Raw genomic sequence first — 15015 nt, forward strand, 5'->3', positions numbered from 1 at the left:
CAGGCTGGCTGGCTCCTCGCCAAACTTCCCCACCCTGGCCCCCTACCCAGCTCCAAAGCAGACCATGGCTGGCAGGAAGAACAGCCTGCCTTTTGGAATCTGGATGTGTGCACTTGAGAAACATGGAAAAGACATTTATTACCAAACTATAAATTAGAGGTGGTGGGCAGAGTGGGGCGGGAGGAGCTCAGTGGTCACGTCTGGGGCCTCTGCTCTTTCTCTCTGTCCTCCTGGGCCTGGATTCGGAGTTCCTCCTCAAGGCGCTCCTTCGCTCGGACCACCTGGGGAAGGAATTACAAACAGCTAGGTAGGGTGGCCTGCAAAAGGTGGTCCAGTTCCAATTGTGTGTCCTAGACGACAGTGGCAGGTCCAGTGCCAGGGTGAGAGGGTGGCCTGGGGGCTCCCCTGAGGCAAATAGAGCTCAGGGCACCTGTGCACCGTCACCTGGGATCTGAGCTGCTTCCAGCAACCCACCAGTCAATGGTCCTCTTCCCTCAAAGCCATGGCTGTTGGGAGGTCTGCTTTTTAGGCTGACACACCCCAACAGCTGAGGCAGCCGGAAGGAGTTTAGGGGTCCTCCCTGAGGTTGGGCACCAGGGAAAGGCCCACACACTGTTCTAGCTACCAAGATCTGAAGTGCCAGGAACATGACTTGCCGTCCTCCCAGCAGCAAAAAACCACTCACCTTTGACTGCAGGTAGAAGGAGCCGCCCACAGATTTATCGTTCACCTTGAATAGGTGTTCGTAATTCTGCAGAGGAGGGGAGATGGTGAGAGGTGTGCAGTCTCTGAGTTACAGAGGCAGGGGAAGCTAGGATGACAAAGAAGGAAAATGAAAGGGCTCGACCCCTCCACCCTGTGTGCCTGAAACTCTACAAAGGAAGCTGCTGCAGCCTTCTAAGGGGCAGAGAGGCGGACAGATACCCATGGAGGGAAGGGTTTAGCTGCTATTACCAACAGCTCTATGCCTATACTACTGCCTGTCTTGCACCTATAAACTAACAAGGGACACTGGCTCCCACAAGTTGGAGTCCCAGCTGACTGCAGCCAAAGCCTCTAGCCCACCCCTTCCTGCCGGGCCTCCTTTACTCTTCCCTATACTGCTGACCTGCCCCCACTACTTCTGGTCTGCTTGTCTCAGAGCTAGCCCAGTAGCCTCACCTTCTGGATCTCCTTCGGGTTCAGCTTGGAGATGTTGAGGATCTGCTGTGCCTCCTGGAGGCTCAGGCCAGAGAGGTTAGAGGCAGCTGCAGACTGGTGTCCAGCACGTCCCCGGGCGTCTGCTGCGGCCCTGCTGGCTGTGTAAATGTGCAGGTTAGTGCTCAGCTCCCAGCAGCCCAGAGCTCCCCTAGCCTTCCATTTGGGTGGCTCACCCCTGCCAGGTGGCATTGGGGAAGAGACACGGCAAAAATAGCTAGAGGGTATTTCTCTAGGAATGGTTTGGGGGTTTTTTTTGGGGGGGGGGGAAGGATAGTGAAGTGAGGACAGATTTGCTACACCGGTGGGCGGGGTCTGGTCACCAAACCTGAGCCCAGTCCCCAGCCTAGACCACAATATTACCCTGTCCCTCTTCTCTCCACTGCCCCCTCATCCAGGCACATAGAAAGTTGGGGATTTTCAGGCTACTAAGGGAAGCAGAGCGAAGTTGTGGGTAAGGGAAGGCAGCAATAGCCGCCCACTGGTTACCTGGGCTACCAAAGCAGGCTGCCTTTGGTGATCACTTCCCTTTCAGTGACCCTAGATTCAGAAGTCAGTACACTTTTTCTTAGAGTCACAGAGTAAGTATTTTAGGCTTTGCAAGCCAATTAGTCTGTGCTGTAATTACTGGACTCTGCCTTAAAAGCAGCCAGCTCCCGTCTGGATGCTCATGTCAAGACTCTCTTCTATAGGAATGTCCCAGAGTCCAGCACCGCCTCCACACCATGGGAAGTGCCCCAGGCCACCCAAGCTGTCAGAACACCAGCCCACAGAGAGTTCCTACATTCAAAACTGGCGTGGGCCCTGGGCCCGTAGCTATGGGAGCTCCCACCCCAGGGGGAAACGAGCGAAGCTTACCTGCAAACTCCTGCCGCAGGGCCCGGGCAAAGGCCCTGCCCACCACCTGTACCCCCATCACAATGATCTGGGCCAGGTACTTGGCCTGTGGGCAAAGCAGGCATCTGGTTAGCAGGCTGAAGCCCCTAGAGATGGTACCCTGCAAATGGCTGCAGAGTGGTAAGGCCTCTGGAGAGTTGAGGTAATAAAGCAGAGAGTAGCAGCCACAGGCTTCCTTCTCTAATGAACAGCTTCTTTGGGTGGCTTCAGGTGCTCGTGAGATAGCAGGTAAGTGGGTAAACCTGAATGAGTCCCCAAAGGCAGACAGAAGACAAGGCTAACAGCTGCAGGGCACAGAAGCCACTGGCTTCAGGAATAATACTGTGGCCTGGAGCCAGAACCAGGGGCCAGTCCCAGAGTCGCCACTCACTCAAGTTTGCCATCAGAGCCAACGAGGGCGCTTTCTGCACTTCTGAGATCAGCTGGTCCAACCTTCTTTCTAATGGTGAGGAGACTCAGAGCCACTCTAATTCCCCCAACACTATTCAGTGCGCTCCATTCAGCACAACAGAACAGCAAAACACTTGCACTGTCCAGGAATGCCCACGAGGCAGGCATTTCCCCAAACACATCAAGGACCAGGCGGGAGGAAGAGCAGGACTTGTTCTGCCACTGGCTCATGCATTCGGCCACTCACGGAGAGGCAGTACTCAGACTACAGCGATCCACCGGCCCCTGCCCTTGAGGCCCCACACCCACCAGGCCTCACGTCCACACATGGCAGTGCCACACAGCAGTTTCCTACTCCAAGACCACGTGGTTCCATGCACCAGAGAGGCAAGCGGGAAGTCTCATTAACTGTGTGTGACCAGAGGCGTGGAGAGGCGATGGACGGAAATCCAGGAGGTAGAGGCAATAGCAGTGGCATTATTACTGGGATGGGTTTTGAAGGGCAGGTAGAATTATGACAGGAATACTGGGGTTTACTAGGCAGAGGGACCAGAGGGAGCCAAAACTGGGAGAAAGCATAAGAAATGTCTGGGCAGCAGCCAGGACCTGCCTAGGGAACCTGCAGTTAGAGACCAGGAAGGAGGCCAAGATGGGCCACTGTGCAGATCTGACTGTGAAGAGAGATCGGGTACAGCCAGCACGTGTGAAAATGACTGTGTGAATGAGACGGTACTAACTGGGGTGCGTAGAGGACGCATGGGGCACGTCCAAGTGGTCTCCCTTGTTCTTTGTATTTTTCTGTCATTAGATTTCCTATCAGTCAACAAGTATCAACTGAGCCAGGATGCCAGCACTATGCCAAAAACATTCTATTTATTGTGCCATTTAATCCCAACAACTCAAAACACTGAGGCATAAAAAACAACACAATCAAAAAAGTAAAAATAAAAAAAATCAGACGACACAGGCACAGAGGTGTTTAGTGACCAGCCCAGGGACACACAGCTAGCACTTGGGAAGGTGGGCAGCAATCCCAAAGCCAACGCTGTAAGCCATGGCGTCCCCCGGCTGCCCACTTCACACAGGGTGCTGGGGTGTGCAGGGAGGGCGACAAAACAACCTAACAAGGAACAAGGACCCAACCCTGAGGCCAAACAGGGTCTCTTCAGATTCCAGTGGAATCCACACTGCAGAACTGGCTTTGGCCTCCAACAAACCTGCCCTTCCCTAACGGGTGGGGCAGGACATGATTCTGGGCTATTGTCCGCAATTTTTGTTAATAAATGGAAGTGGGTTTGGACTTCACAAGTGTAGAAATTTCATAAGTCCAGTACTTCACACCAGAAACCAAAGCTCAGAGTAGGGGACAGGGCTGTCTTGCAGGTGTAAAGACGAATGATGGACACACTGCTGACTGGGAGCCTCACCTGACCCCCCAACCCTGCCTAAATCTGCTCTCAAATGGGACAGGAGGTTTAGGGATAAACTGCAGGTCCTGTGTGAGTGACAGAGGCTTACAGGCCACTAAGTGACTCCAGCAGGTTCCCTTGGCCTGGCATACCCTCAACCCACAGAACATACCTTCTTCTGCTGTCACATGCCCGAGTGCAACCCCATGGTACCACCTTGTACTCACCGGTTTACCTCTCTGCCCAGTGTGGTAACTATTGCTAAATGAATGTCAACGACAAGGCTGTAACTGGGCATCTCCCCCACCTATCCCCTGCAGGCTTCAAACCAAGTGGCGTGGTGGGCCCACGGTTCCTGTTGCCAGAGCTCCATGGCTGCAGGGAAGGCCGGGCTGGCCTGCAAAGTTTCAGAGGCCACCCTGCTGGCCAAGGGAGCTGCCCATTGAGGCTACCAAGGTTCCTGGGAGAGCCATCTCCCCGGGGAGGCAGTATGGTGTAGTGGTTACACAGGCAGGCTTTGGATTACCTGTGTGCAAATCCCAGCTGTGAGCCCTGGACAAGTTCTCAACCTCCCTGAGCCTGGGGTTCCTCCCTCACCGACTATGGGACTGCCATAAGGATGAAATAAGGTAATGTTTGTAATGTGCCTGGCACGGAGCCTGATGACACTGTCGGTGCTCAATAAATGTTGGTTCTCACTTATTACTAGTCTTTGTTTCACAAAACTTGACAGTGGCCAGTCATTATGGAGTAACAAACCTCTTCCCAATAGAACAGCTCATTTGATAGATTCTCTGATCACTGAGGGGGCAAGGCTGCAAAGAGCCGGGCCACATTCCCAGGGGTCTCAGAAGCAGTGTAAAAGAACAGTGAGAATGCTGCCTTAGAACTGGGCTGACACAACCTGGAATCCCAGCTTTGCTTCTGGTTAGCTGTATAGCCCTGGGCAAATTGCTCGACCCCTCCGAACTTCAGTGCTCTGATCTGCAAAGTGGGGAGAACAATCTCCTGCTCACAGGAGAGCTGTAAGGCCCTCAAGAGGCAATGCACTTAAGACCAAGAGGACAGACAGACAGTGGCAGGAACAGAGCAGCTCAACAGCTGCCTTTGCTTCCCAACCAGATCCTACTTGGTGTTGAATGGGCTAGAGATCAGGGGTGTAGCCAAGCCTCTCACCCACCATTTCAGTACCCAGACACCTGTTGAGCACCAGTTGTGTATCAACTATGCTCAGCGCTGCGGATTCCTGGGGAACAGAGTGCTGCCAGCTGTATGCACCACAGATGATGAAGACAGCCACTGGCTGAGGCCTCCCCCAGAAAGCTCTAAAACATCCCATGGTCCAGAGTGACACTTGGGCCTGAAGACCCTCGGCCACAGCAACTGGCTGACACAGCATCCGACTTCAGGCCAAAATGACAGTCAAGGAGCAGAGGTCAGAGCCACAGGACTCCAGGCCTGGGACCCACTGTGGACAGCGCACATGCTTTCTCATCCGGGGAGTACAGCGTCCTAATGTAGGGCCAAAGCCCCACAGCTGGTTCAAAGGAGGGCAGTCGTGTGGAGGTTGGGGAGCACTCAGGAATGTGGTTTATCAGACATCAATTGCATCAAGAAGGGAGCCTGGCTTTCAGACAAACCGATGTGCAATGCTTCCTTCAAGGCAGAGTTCCTGACCCTCAGGCTGGTGGGCACAGACAGCCGCTGAGATTCATCCCCTTCTTTCATGGGTGCACGGAGATAGATAGGGGGCTTTGTTCACGCAGGACCCCTGCAAACAGCTGCTAGTATCAAAACTAGGCAGGAGAGAGGTCAGGACCACAACTATTGTATCTGCTGTGGCCATGTGCAGGCCCAGCCTCCGGCTGACACAGCAGGTGCCTGATTCATATTTGAATGAATGTGACACTTAACCAAGTCGCCATCAGCTCTGCTGTGGCCAAACTGGAGTCTCACAATATCTAAGCACCCAGACAGAACTTCCAAATGCCGCCCACTCCCTCTTCTGAAGCAGAGTTCTAGCCATCCGCCCACAATACACACAATTCTCCACCACCACAGCCTGAAAATTCAGTCCACTCCGCAGCCCTGTCCAGCTACAAATGGCTTATCCGGTTTCTTCTCCCCTCACCTCTCCACCACCTGTTTACTCCTAGTCAGCTCCCCGACTTTTTTTTTTTTTTTTAAGATTTTACTTATTTACTTTCAGAGAGAGAGGGGAAGGGAGGGAGAAAAAGAGGGAGAGAAACACAGAAACATCTATGTGTGAGAGAAACATCAATCTGTTGCCTCTTGCACACTCCCAACTGGGGACCTGTCCTGCAACTCAGTTATTTCCTTCACTGGGAGTCAAACCAGTGACCTTTCGGTTCGCAGGCCAGTGCTCAATCCACTGAGCCACACAGCCAGGGCTTCACTACTTCTTTGCCTGAAATTTCTGCAGCTCTGAATTCATACACCATATAAGCCACTCTTCAAAAGTGCACAATTCAGTTCTTTTTAGTGTGTTTACTGTTCAACCATCACCACTACTTCCAGAATATTTTCATCACCCCCCCCCAAAAGAACTCCATACCCAACCTGGAATATCTGCCCTTCTATTCTGATACCGTCAAAACCCAACAGCCTTCAAGACTTAGTCATGTCACTCCCATCCCCCAGGGAAACCTTCCCAGACTCCTATTTCTACCTTCCCACAGCACTTGTTCTTTTCCCAGCAATATATTGTCTTAATTTACGGATTGACCTGCCTTCTCCTGTAGGATACAAACTCCTCCTGAGCCACATTTTACTCAACCTTGAGGCCAGCTCAGAGTTACATGTGGGAGTGGGTGTGAAGGGCCCATCAATGAGGGCTCATCACAGGACCTCAACAAATGGCTGTGACTATTACAAGGCAGAAATAAACGTGGGAAACGTGGAGTCTCAAGATACAGGAGTTGGACTCCAGATGTCTCTGACACTTGTGACTTTAATGGGGACAGTGAGAGCATTGACTTCGTAAGAATTAAATAAGTAAGAATCTACATAAACCTTAAACTCTTATGTTACCCTTATCCCTGTCAGTTAAGAAGTGGCTTCTCAAACCCTGAAGCGATCACTTGGGGAACTTATATATACAGAAACTCCGGGGGTAGAGCTAAGGACACTGCATTTTTAAAGGGACCCCGGACATAGCGACCGGACATAGCCAGTGTGGCCCAGGTCTGTGGACTGGCTCTAGGTGTCAATGGTACCGCAGAAACGCTCAGTTTTCAGTGTCGCAGGGCCTGCCAGCCAGTTCTGCCTCTTTACTGGGAAAAGTCTCAGAGCCCGTTTCGCCAGCTTTCAAATGGGGACAACAGGGCGACACCGTCAACTAGCTCTGGAACACAGCAGGGGATCGTGTGCCGGGCTAGACTCCACCTCAGGCTGCTCACACGTGGGCTGGCGCACATGGCTATCACATCTGCTGGGCATTTTCCTGCCAGCCAGGCCCGCCCTGCCTTCCAGCCAGTCGGCTCTCCCCGGTTCCGAGACCGCCAGCGCCCGCCTAGGTACACCCTCGACCCCGCTTCCCGCCGGGCAGGTAACGGGAACACGGCGCCTGCAGCCCGTCTGGAACTCGCCGCCCCCTCCACGGGACCTAGACGGCCTCCCCTTCCCCGGGTAGCCCCGGATTCAGGCCTCACCATGGCTGCCGCTCTACCTCGGGGGAACAGGCTGTGACTCCGGCTCCCAAGCCCCCGGCTCAAGGGCGGCCGGCGGGTCAAAGGTCAAGGGAAGCTACGGAGAGCGCTTGCGTGACGCTGCGCTGAGCATGCGCGTAGCCCCGTCCCGCAGGGGCGGAGTGTCGTAGGTGACGCATAAAGCGTGGGCGGAGTTGGGGGCGAGTCCTGTCTCCGACTCGGACTCCGAAGAGAACCTGGGTGGGTTGACTTGCTGTTGCAGGAACCACCCTGGCACTCGTGCTTAACCTGGTGCACCAGGTGACGCTGAATAAATCGGTCAGGTGTGGGGCAATTTCTTCCCTTGATTTTGCCAAATTGTGTAAAACTAAAATATATGCAATAAACATATAACACCTCAGGAAAATAAGAAGTGTGATAACATATTCTCACAAATATTTTTTAAAAAATTCAAAATAGGCTTCCTTCCTGGTTCCTACTTAATACGAAGGAGAGCCCATTCCCTTTTCTTTCAAGTCTTTGCTCAAATGTCACCTTCTCAATGAGGGCCGCCCTGACCCCTGCCAACTTTTTTACTATTTTAATGTATTTATTATATTTTTTCTATTACCCTTTAGTCCCCTTAGGCCCTCCTCCCCCTACTTCCCAACGTTTTTAATAATGGATTTATTGAGATATAATTCACACACCATACGATTCATCCTTTTTAAGTGTACGATTCAGTGTTTTTGATAGGGAAACTCAAGAGTTAAATATTTTAGCTTCAGTTATAGTCGATAGGCTTAAGTGATTAATTCACATGGAAAGCTATTATTCCAGGAACTGGAATGCATGACCTAAGTGACTCCAGGAGGTCGACAAGCACTTCAACCTTCGTGCCCCAGTATCTGAGCCATTGAGTTCTGAGGAGGGAACATCCTTGACGCAGATAAAAATTGTTGATGAGCAGATAAAGAAATGCTAGAAAATTACCTCTGGACTGCAACTCTTATCTGATTACCTTTTTCCCAAACCCCTTACCAACCCTTTTCTTCTCCCTATAAAAAGGTTGGTTTGGGATGAGATGTTAAGATGGGTTTTGAGGGTACATAACCCACCATCTTCTCAGATCTCTGGCATCTGAACAAAGCGCCCATAAAGATTCAATCCTTGACTCTACTTACTGTTTCTGGTAGTGACAGGCAGCATGAACGCTGACTTTTCCGGTCTCACTTTTTAGTATATTCACAGAGTTACTAGTTCCAGAACATTTTTACCACCACCCCGCTAAAGAAAAACTCACTACCCACTCATTAGTAGTCCCACCCATTTTCCCCTCATGACCTCGTGACCAAGAATCCATTCTGTCTCTATGGATTTGTCTGTTTTGAAAGCGTCATGTAAATGGAATGATAATATATGTGGCCTTTTGTGTCTGGCTTAAACCTCCATTCTTAAAAAAAATTTTATTTATTGACTTTAGAGAGAAAGGGAAAAAAATTGATTTGTTGTTCCACTTATTTATGCATCCATTGGTTGATTCTTGTATGTGCCCTGACCAGGGATGGAACCCAGAACCTTGGCGTATTGGGACAATGCTCTGATCAACTGAGCTACCCAGCCAGGGCTGACCTCCATTCTTAATCCCCCTTTTTTCCAAAGCTGTTATCATCTTCTACCATATATCATTTATTTATTTATTTTTATGTTTATTGTTTATAATCTCTTCCCTCCCACTAGAATGTGGATTCCTGGTGGATACCTTTTATCTCTTTTCTTCACACTTGGAGCTCAGCACCTGAACGGTGGCTGATACATGAAAGGCAACTTCCAAATGTTGGTTGAATAAATGAAAGTCAGGCTGCTTTGTGCTATTAAGGACCACGGCCTTTCTTTCCTTTCCTCCAACTCTCCAAATTCTTTCTTCCCTCAGCACCCAGGACACCCTTCCCTTTGTCTTAAACGTTCTCACAGCTCTCTCTGTGGCTTCTCGGATTTTAGGTCTTAGCTCCCAGCTTAAATGTCACCTTCTCAGACCATGAACACCCTTTTCCCTCTGCATCCCAGTCACTCCCTTCCACATAACTTATTTTCTTTTTTAAAGTTTTCATTTATTTATTTTTAGAGAGAGGGGAAGGGAAGGAGAAAGAGAGGGAGAGAAACATCAACGTGTGGTTGCCTCTCACACACCCTCTACTGGGGACCTGGCCCACAACCCAGGCATGTGCCCTGACTGGGGATCCAACCGGTGACCCTTTCGTTTGCAGGCCCATGCTCAATCCACTGAGCTACACCAGCCAGGGCTAATTTATCTTCTTTACAGTTCTATTTACTTAGTTGCAGTGTCTGGCTCCCCTGCATAATACGACTATAATAAGTACCTTGAGAGGCTCATGTCAAGCCCATCTATCTTACAGTATCTACCATCCAGAGCACTTCTGAATACCTCTGTTAGACGAATGAATGAACTCTGAGGAGGATGTAACTGAGATGGCCTCAGGAGCAAAGTGAGCCTAGGATCAGGGGGAACCCTCAGTATAGACTCCTGTCCCCTTCCCCTCCCAGCGAGCCCAGAGACCACAGCAGCACAAGAGGAGGCCAGCTTAGAAAAGTTTAATTGTTGAAAATACTCCAGGCATATGTGGGCCAGCCCCTGTATGGCTCATACCCCCTTAATCAGGCCACAGCCTATGATGCCCCCTTCTCCTGGCTTCAAGTCTGGGGAACAGGGTGACTGTTCCCACACCCCTGATACTGATGCTATTCCAAATGGCTTGGCAGGGGGCCAGCCCCCAAGGCCTTTGGCCAGAGTTGGGACAGCAGGCAAGATGAGGTGGCATGTAATAACTAAAGGTGCTGGGTGAAGGCAGCTCAGGTCAGAGTAGGGAGACAGGGAGCCCAGGGCCTGCCCAGGGACATGCTACTGGCCCCCCGCCTCATCCCGCCCCCATGCTTCTAGCTCCACATGCTAGCAGGAAGCTGAGGAGAAGTGGGCAGTACCAGAGAAAGCAGAGGTGCAGATAATCCACGGGTGTTTTAGCAGGGCCCAGAGGACATGGAAGTGCCCAAGGCCCAAGGAAAGCCAGGGCTTCTGGAATGAGTTTTGCCAGGGCCAGATCGTGCCTTCCAGTTTGAGGGTGAGATATGAGGTGTGCAGGGGCACTAGGTGGTTCTAGAAGGTGGCAACAGCAGGTGAGGCCAGAGGTGGCTTAGTGGGCAGACTAGTCCTGGGAAGATAAACCAAGAAGTGGGAGGGAGTTGAGAGGTCATGGGGAAGGGAGGTGGCACATGCTGCAGGGGTGAGCAGGGGAGGGATGGGATGCCGGGCTCACTCATTCACTCACCCACTCGTCCTCGTCCACACCTTCGAAGGAGTCCTGGGGGAGTGGGTCCTCCCGATTCCCCAGCTTTGCCACCATGGCATTCAGCAGCTGGGAGAGTAGACAGAAGAGGTGGGAAAGGAACAGGACCTTTGACCCCAAGAATGTCAGACCCCATTTTGAACCCCGTCAAGGTTGTGAAAGAGCCATTTTCATTAAAGTCCCAACAAAGTTGATAGTTTTCATTGAAAAAGACAGCTTTACAGAGATGGGGAGCCAGAGACAGATTGTGACACTCAGCACTGGAGTCACAAGGCAGCTGTCCCTGAACATCGCCTCAGAGGCTCAAGTGTGCACCAGGGTCCCAAATGCACTTGGGTCCAAAACCTCTGGTTCTGGTTGGGTTGGGGCAGGCCAAGACAGGGCCTCTCTCTGCTCTTCCCCGACTTCCTAAGTCCCCTGTCTCTTGGGAGGCAGCAGTCAACTTCAGGGCTCTGGAAGGTTTCCCAGCAAGCTCTTCAACTGAGAGGGGTATGACACTGGCTCCTGTCCCAGTCTGGGTTGGGCTAGAGAACTGAAGAGCAACTGAGGGGACCCTGTGCCCTCCCCATGGCCAGCCCTGTCCCGTGCCTACCTCTTCCTTCTTTTGCTGGTCTGACTTCTCTTCCAGGTAGAGTGCTGAGGATGGAGCCCTCCGGGCAGGGGCTTCACGGGGGGCCTGGCTCACTGTGGCAGGGCAAGGACAAGCATCAGGCATAAAAATACCTTTGGTGGGTCTCTTTGCCCAGCCCTTTGGACCCAGCCACCTAGGGCATTCTGTGGTAGAGACTCCCAGAGGTAGCATTAACAGCTACTCAACCCTCTGTTCACAAGGCCTGCCCTGAACACCAGGCTGCATGTGTGCGTGAGTGAGTGTATATTTGGGGTGGGAACTTGTGATGACAATATAGACCCTGAACTCTATCCTCCAGTGGCTTAGAGATTGAGCCTGCAGATGCAGCCACCCCATCCTTAGGAGCCCCAGAAGTTTCTGCATACCAGCAGGGACAGAGGATCTGTCTTCTGCCCCTTTCTTGAGTCCCTACCCGCTTCCTGCTTTCTACCCACTACAGTCTCTCTTCCTACCTGGGGTCATGCCAGGGGGCTGCAGGCTGAGAAGCTGGGGCTGTCTGTTAGCACCTCCCAGCCAGGCTTTGGCATCGAGCGCCGGCTCCCAGCTCACGGCCGTGTCTGGGAACACATCATCCTGGAAGAACTCTTTCTGGAGGGAGGGAGGAAGGGGGTGCTCTGAGGCAATGACCATAGGCCAGGGGCACACTGGCATGCATTGGGAGGGGGGCACGGCAAGACCTGAACCCCAGTCTGGAATTTCCATGAGTTTCAGAATCTCAGCGAAGGGAACAGGTACCCCCCAAAACAGTGAGAGGGAAGTCTTAGGACAATCAGGCCTCAAAGTCCCTGAGAAAGGCTGGGCTCCCATCCTCACCCTGACTCGGGGCAACCGGAAGGCGACAGGCTCCAGGGAGGTCTGGCGAAGCCGCAGGCATCGGGCGAACTCTACTTCACGCACGTCACACTCTGTCTTGGGCAGGAGGATGAAGCCCTGACAGGGTTGGGGAGTCAGCTGGGGCTGGAGCCCAGACCTCACAGCTGGGTACCTGGGCCCCCAGGGTGCCAGCACCCCTCACTTAGGACCCCCAGGACCAAGGCCCATCCCTGGACAGTGGTGTACTGGCACACGTTTAACAACTGGCTCTCTGGAGGAAAAACACCTTGATTTGTAGCATTTCCCTATTGCTATGGTTTGAAAACTACTGCCAGGGCTGATTTCACTGACTTGTTGCATAGACATGTGGGCAGGAATATGCCGTAGCAATGCCATTGTATACTGGGATGGCCAAAAAGTTCATTTAATTTTTTGTGTAAGATGGCTCCAGCAGCGCTCAGCTGTCTTTAACTTCATTCCAAACAATTTTGTTAGATTGTATTGTGACAGCTGTTATATCAGTGTACGTTAAAAAAAACTTATCAAAATTGGTGGATTTTTTTGTGTAATCATGTTAATATTGAAGGTAGAAGAAAATATGCAACATTGTTGGCATATTAGGCTTTATGATTTCAAGAAAGGTAAAAACACAACTGAAGTGCAAAACAAGATTTGTGTGGCGTATGGAGAAGGTGCTGTGACTGACTGAACATGTCAAAAGTGGTTTGTGGAGTTTCTTGGTACTGTTGACATTTTGGCAAAAAAATTCTTTGCTGTGGGGCTGTCTCATGCATTGGAAGATGTTTACAGCACCCCTGGCCTCTACCCCCTAGAAGCCAATAGCGGCAGATAGCCGACATGCTCAAAATAGCCAAATCAATAAAACTACTAGGCAAAATGAAAAATGTGTCATTTATTTTACAGAAAAAACTAAACGGACTTTTGGCCAACCCAATATTATTTTCCATCGGACAGATCTGACAGATGGAAATAACCTCAACGGGACAAAATAAAATCAGGTAAAATAATTAGAAAATGACAGACTGACTATTTATGGCCTTCACCTTAAATACAATTTATTTGCGGGTTCATATACTTTAACCTTATATAGTTTAACTTTTAGTAAGGGTTGAGTTTATGGGAGCCGCTGAGCACACCCCCCCACCCCTGTAATTCCCCATATGGCCACGAGAGGGCGGGGGAGCCATGTAGTGCCACCTGGGGAAGGAGGATGAAGGGGACAGGACTTGAGGGCTCACCTTGTGGGGGTCAGGGGAAGTGAAGCTGTTGCACTCCAGGAAGAAAGGAGCCTCAGGGAGCAGCTCGTATAGGAACACGCGGGTGTCGCCCTGGCAGGGTGGGTAAGTGGGAGAGAGGTGGCCAGCTAAAGCTGCCTCTGCCTAGACTCAATTGCCCACCATGCCCCCTTGTGCACCCCAGCCTACCTTGCCTGTGAGTAGCACCAGCCTAGTGTCTGGGTCATAGCTGGGCAACAGGGTAGAAGGAGCCACGTCCAGCCCCAGCACTGCCAAAGGGCCAGCAGTCAGGGCCTTGGCTGAGTACAAGAGCAGCTGGCGCTCACTTTGGCTGTGGAGGGGGTAGGGGGTGTGCAGAAACAGGTCCATATTGCTGGAGGGGTGTGGGGCAGGGCAAGGACTCCAGCAAGACCCCTATCTTGTCAAGTTAGGGGCCTGAAGGCCTCAGGGCCAGAGGAGAGGCCTCTGCCCATCTTCTTTCATGATCCAGCCCTCAGAGCTTCTAGCCTGGCCTAATGCAAGCGTCCTCATCTGCCGTCCCGCTTCAACTTCTCTCTAACTACTGCCCCGCTCTGACATCCTCCAACCCTCAGCAGCCCAGTCCTGGCCCTGGCACCTGTTCTGTGGCCTCTGCGGGCCACTGAATCTGGACTTTTCTCCCTAGGGTGTGTTTCCTGCTCTCTGCTCTGGCAAGGCTGGTTAGCTTCCTGGCCTGTCCACCCATAATTGATACCCTCTGGTTACCAGCCCCTTCGTGACCCAGTTCACATGAAACCTCCCCTTGCAAGGCTATCTCTGATCCTTCTTCCAAAGTGACAAATGCTCAGTCCTTGGCCCTCTCCAGTAGGCTTGCTTCTGTGTTTTGTGCACTGCACCTGGTCCCCACCAGCCATGCGCTCCTTGCAGCAGGCCCAGCTTTCATGCCTCTGGGCCTCCAGTTGACTCCCTCCCTCCCTCCCATTCATCCATCCATCCATAAGTGATGAGTGAAGAAAGCTTCTGTGTGCCTGACAGGTAGACATGTGTCTGGGGAAGGGGGACACAAGTGGCTCCTGAAGTCTGGGATGGTGGTTCCTGAGTTCTCACCTGTCAAAGCCAGATACCAGCAGACAGTGACCATCACACACCCAGACAATGCGGGCTCCACGGGTCCCCTCTGGCCCTGGGCCTTCCTGTTGGGATACAGCACTTGAGGTCCAGCCAGGCCTCTCCCCAGGCTACAGGACTGCCCCCAGCCCGTCTCGCCCATCTTGCTTACCTGCAGGGGCTCAGGGCTACTCCGGGGCTCATAGACCCGCAAGCGTCCATCCTTGCAGACAGTGGCCAGCTGCTGCCCATTGGGACTCCAGGCCAAGCCAAATATCTGGGGGCAGGTGGGGAGATGAGAGGTGGCCTCTTGCCCTGTGGCTGGGC

General features: G+C 52.1%; 2 protein-coding genes across 3 annotated transcripts in view; both read right to left on the bottom strand.

Moving 5' to 3' along the window:
* Window positions 1-119: 119 nt before the first annotated feature.
* PAM16 (presequence translocase associated motor 16) lies at window positions 120-7698 on the bottom strand. Its single transcript, XM_024553309.4, has 5 exons — window positions 7565-7698; window positions 2056-2140; window positions 1162-1298; window positions 686-751; window positions 120-281 (listed from the first exon to the last, which is right to left on the bottom strand). The coding sequence occupies exons 1-5, from the start codon at window positions 7565-7567 to the stop codon at window positions 195-197; spliced, it is 378 nt and encodes a 125-aa protein (XP_024409077.1). The 5' UTR covers window positions 7568-7698; the 3' UTR covers window positions 120-194.
* Window positions 7699-10138: 2440 nt separating this feature from the next.
* The window catches only part of CORO7 (coronin 7), a 55138-nt gene continuing 50261 nt past the window's right edge, over window positions 10139-15015 (bottom strand). For both annotated transcript variants that reach the window (XM_024553306.4, XM_045189815.3), the window contains exons 20-28: window positions 14861-14965; window positions 14689-14774; window positions 13792-13933; window positions 13606-13695; window positions 12347-12463; window positions 11986-12121; window positions 11495-11586; window positions 10885-10971; window positions 10139-10767 (exon numbers count right to left, since the gene is read on the bottom strand). In XM_024553306.4, coding sequence (XP_024409074.2) covers window positions 10762-10767; window positions 10885-10971; window positions 11495-11586; window positions 11986-12121; window positions 12347-12463; window positions 13606-13695; window positions 13792-13933; window positions 14689-14774; window positions 14861-14965 — 861 coding nt within the window. In that variant the 3' untranslated portion in view covers window positions 10139-10761. The remainder of the gene's footprint in view (window positions 10768-10884; window positions 10972-11494; window positions 11587-11985; window positions 12122-12346; window positions 12464-13605; window positions 13696-13791; window positions 13934-14688; window positions 14775-14860; window positions 14966-15015) is intronic.

The sequence above is a fragment of the Desmodus rotundus genome, chromosome 1 (assembly GCF_022682495.2).
Source record: "Desmodus rotundus isolate HL8 chromosome 1, HLdesRot8A.1, whole genome shotgun sequence".
NCBI classification, from domain to species: domain Eukaryota; kingdom Metazoa; phylum Chordata; class Mammalia; order Chiroptera; family Phyllostomidae; genus Desmodus; species Desmodus rotundus.

Excerpts from the sequence above, each read along its gene's own strand:
- PAM16 (XM_024553309.4), bottom strand. Across the intron at positions 1,299-2,055 it reads CCTGCGGCAGGAGTTTGCAG|CCAGCAGGGCCGCAGCAGAC; the intron begins GTAAGCTTCGCT and ends ACATTTACACAG. Across the intron at positions 282-685 it reads CCTTCTACCTGCAGTCAAAG|GTGGTCCGAGCGAAGGAGCG; the intron begins GTGAGTGGTTTT and ends TTCCTTCCCCAG.